Here is a 4,401-nt window from a genome sequence, read left to right on the forward strand (position 1 = left end):
ATATATATATATATATATCATGCATGTTGTTCAAAATTCAACTTTAAAATATTAAATAGTAAAATATATAATTGTTAAAAAAATTCAAACTCTCGAAGTTGATAAATTATTGAAAAGATACATTGTTTCAAGTTAGATGAAATTTATAAGTTTTTAATAGTTTTATATATAAAAACTTTTAGATGTGTTAACTTATGGATAAGTTTGACTAATTTATAAGACGGACAATCGAGAACCAACAAGGGTGTAAATAATGTGAATGAAGTTCGAGTATTGGTATATAATCATTTTCTAGGTTCAAACTTAACTCGAAAACTTGTAAATAGTTAAAATTTAAACTTTATTCAAATTCATTTAAAGCTTGAATGAAACTCGAACTCATTTTAAGTTCGAACCAAACTTACCCGTTAAAAATCTACTCTTTGGCTCACATGGTTGTCTTTTTAGTGTCATTTTAATAAATAAATAAAAATTGATTAATTTTAATAGTTGGTGATGTACATATTTGTTTAAATATTTAAAAATATATGATATCTTTTTATATTATATTTTATGAGTCATATTATAAAACTAATTATATATAAAAAAATTTAAATAATTTATGAGCTTTTTGGATTGAGTATTCGATGGTTTGATTTGACTCATTATTATATGCCATCAAACTTGATTTGACTCGTTAATATGGAATTGAGCTTGAACCAACTCCAGTGGAGTGTTAACCTTTGACAATGCTGATTTCATTTAGGTCGAAAGACTTACCGATAAATTTGACCCTATACGATGAGGTGACAGTTAACAGTGCTTCAATTGTCGACGGTTATTAATGAAATTGAAACGGCAACGGATGGGATCACCACCACACCAGATTATTGATCTTTGATGCGGAGGCTATGGACGTGTCATCTTCTTTTCACAGCATTTAATGAACTCACACATTGAATTATAGGATGAACCCTCGATCCCCAACGCTTCCTTTGCACTTTCCCCTAATGCTTTCACTTTCTCTCGCATCCTCTTCCCTTCTTCGCTCTCCATCAACCTCCTCGCCATCTGCTCTATCTCCTCCCTCCCTACCACCTTCTTTGTCGGCAACACTGCCGGCCGGACTCCCACCTTCTGCTCCTCCGCCACAATGCTGGCATTCAATCTCTGCTCTGCGTACAGTGGCCATGCAATCATCGGCACCCCACCTTTTATGCTTTCCAAAACTGAATTGAATCCACAGTGTGATAGAAACCCTCCTACCGATCGATGATTCAAAATCTCCACCTGTGGGGCCCACAGCGGCAACACCAACCCCACCCTCTGAGTTCGGGTCAAGAATCCTTCTGGAAGGTACTCCGGCGGCCCATCTGTACCCGTCCCGGCAGTGAAGAAAGCGCCGTCATTGGAGCTGCCCGCAGGTGGACGTATCACCCACAGAAACCTCTGTTGGCTCAGCTCTAAACCCCAAGCCAGCTCGGTTATTTGGTCAGCCGAGGGTGTGCCTCCGCTTCCAAATGATACGAAAAGCACGGATTCAAGCGGCTGTCTGTCCAGCCACTCGATCACCTCACTTTTCTTTGAACTGCTCTCTTCAACCTCTCTAGTCAACGGTCCAATATTATAAACCGGCACTTTTACTACCGACCGCAAGATCTTATTGAACTTTAACGCATCACTCGATTTAGGTTCCAAATCGGTCCACGTGTTCATCAAGATCCCATCAGAAAGCGTGGCGAAATCAATCCCCATCCGAACATACTCCTTGTACTGCTGGTTGTTCCGATCCAGCATGGGGTCAGGCACATCTTCACACCGAACCGGGTCGCAACCGGGAATCATCAGCGGTTCTCTCTGGTCGACGTACTGACCTTTGATCTCCTCATCAAGCACATGACAGTAGGTAGTAACTGAGACGAAACGGGCTGAGCAAGGAACATAGACGTACTTTCGCATATGAAACTCATCCGCTATGGGAAGTGACTCGCTGGAGAAGACGTCGGCGATAAGGACGTCAGGACGGTGGGTCATGGCGGAGATGGCTGACCGGATACCATGTCGAGCCTCTCGCATCATGACAGCTAGCTGGGTGACGACGGCGTCGTTCGGGTGGAGTAGGTTGGAGATGTCTACTAATGGGATTTTGATGATGTTGATGTGCCGGGAGTCCATGAGGGAGGCCAGGAGTTGAGATTCAACGTAAGAGGTTTGGGTGGTGACGGCGAGGATGGTGGCGTGGAGGTGGTGATGGGTGGCTAGACGGTTGCCGAGTAAGAGGACGGGGATTAAATGTCCCATTCCTGGACTTGAGATTATTGCTACATGCAGCTTTTCTTGATCCATGTATGCACCAAATCAAAGAGAATGGAAGTAACTATGGTTGTATGGGTCACTTGCTATTTATGCTCCATTGCTGAAACCGTTTGTTACACGTATTTTGTTACATTAAAGTCAGATTAAGTCGTACCTTACAATTACAAATGTAAAAACAACTATTTATATTGTGGTATATAAAAAATAGTAATATGTAAGGGAGGTTAAAAGGAAAAACTCAAACAAATGAAAATTTGAGATTTATTTTAATAACCGTTTATTTGTATGATATGCAATTGTGCATACTAGTAATAAACATTGTTTCTTGGTTTTTATAGATTAGTGCATATTATGCATATGTGCATACCAGAAAAATTGCTTAAAATTACCAGTATATACATGTGTATACCGTCCAAATGAATGATTATCAGTGTGTTTCTCAGTTTTTTACGGTTTTTCTATAAACTTGATTCTATGTAACTTAGTCAATTGAGATATTTATGAAAATGACAAGAGTTCATTTATTATGACTTTAATGTTTATGGAAAATGATTAAGGTTAATTAATATATATACACATATACGTACATACATACAAATATATATATACACACACACAGAGGACTTTTCAAATACAGTTCATTATATTTGTACAACCAATATAACTCAATCAATTGAGATATTTATGGAAATGATAAGAGTTTATTTATTGTGGTTTGAATTTTTGTAGAAGATGATTAGGGTTCATTAATTATGATCAGTGTTTTATATTATGAAACAATCAAGAAATTTATGAAATAACATATTCATCATATTAAATGTACGGTAGAGATTGAGTTGCATTAGTTGTATATATGTAATGGGTTGTATAATAAATCACTTATATATATATATATATATATATATGTATTATGTATATTTATGTGTATTATGTATGTGTATGTATATGGGGTTGGGTTCACGTGAGACAATGTTGTTTTAGTGAAGCACGTGAGACACGATTTTTACACTTGAAACTTTGCAACAAAATGTTGTGAAAGTAAAAAAAAAAAAGTCGAATCTTCATAGCAAAAACACTGTAAAAGTTACTTTCACAATGTTTTGCTGTGAAGTTTTAAGTGTAAAAATCGTGTTCCACGTGTCTCACAAAAACAACCTTATCTTAAATGATCCCAAGTCTATGTATATATATGTATGTATATGTGCATATATATATATATATATATATGTGTGTGTGTGTGTGTGTGTGTGTGTGTGTAGAGAGAGAAAGGGGTTAAGATATTTTGTTAACCAAGAATATGATGTTAATTTTATAAACTTATTGAACCAATATGATTCATTCTTTAATATAAGTTATTTAAAATGTTTGATTTGATTATGAAGGTCAAATAAGTAATTTTTATATATAAGTTCTTTTTATGGTATTTAATGTGATATTACAATTATCTGTATGTAAATTACTTTTATGAAATTTAATGATGCTCATATTTGTTTAGTAGAATGTTTTCATAACCATAAGATATTTATAAGATTAATGTACTCATATGTGTTCATAACCATAAGGCGTTCATAAAATTATGTCTATAACTATATGGTGTTCATAAGTGTTTAATAAGATTTTTCATAGTTGTTCATATGCCATGATCTTTTCCACAAATACTCATGTTCTAGATTGTTCACCAATATTTATTTTTGTTCAAAATTTTCATTTGTTTCAAATATGTCGTGATTTAATCCATGTATTTCAAGGACTAGTGTTAAGATTGGTTTACATAGTTAACACCAATTATTGAGTTAACAAAAAAACCAGTTCCTATATATATATATATATATATATATATATATATATATATATATACTAGTCCTATGTGTGCAAAATATTTTCCCGTTTGTTTAATTTTTTGTATTGTTTCTGGCAAAAATAATTCTACAGTTACTGTTTTATCTAGTATTCYTAGACTTTCTTCTCTACTACTACGAATTAATACTGTATTTATGTTTAAAATTCCTGTTTGATATAATATTCTTGGGTTTAGAATATCTAGTTGATGTTGATTGTATAAGTCTATATTTCTGTCTAAATCTATTTCTTCCTCAAGATGTATAG

The 4,401-nt window shown here is 34.5% G+C and overlaps 1 protein-coding gene across 1 annotated transcript; it reads right to left on the bottom strand.

Annotated features, from left to right (window-relative positions):
* Nucleotides 1–748: 748 nt before the first annotated feature.
* LOC112501980 (anthocyanidin 3-O-glucosyltransferase 5-like) lies at nt 749–2,325 on the bottom strand. The gene has a single exon (XM_025105779.1). It carries the CDS (start codon nt 2,323–2,325, stop codon nt 889–891), a length of 1,437 nt encoding a protein of 478 aa, XP_024961547.1. The 3' UTR covers nt 749–888.
* Between the last annotated feature and the right edge of the window lie 2,076 nt (nt 2,326–4,401).

The sequence above is a fragment of the Cynara cardunculus genome (genome assembly GCF_001531365.2).
Source record: "Cynara cardunculus var. scolymus isolate 2C chromosome LG 1, CcrdV1, whole genome shotgun sequence".
Classification (NCBI taxonomy): domain Eukaryota; kingdom Viridiplantae; phylum Streptophyta; class Magnoliopsida; order Asterales; family Asteraceae; genus Cynara; species Cynara cardunculus.

Excerpts from the sequence above, each read along its gene's own strand:
- LOC112501980 (XM_025105779.1), bottom strand. The coding sequence starts at position 2,325 with ATGGATCAAGAAAAGCTGCATGTAGCAATAATCTCAAGTCCAGGAATG.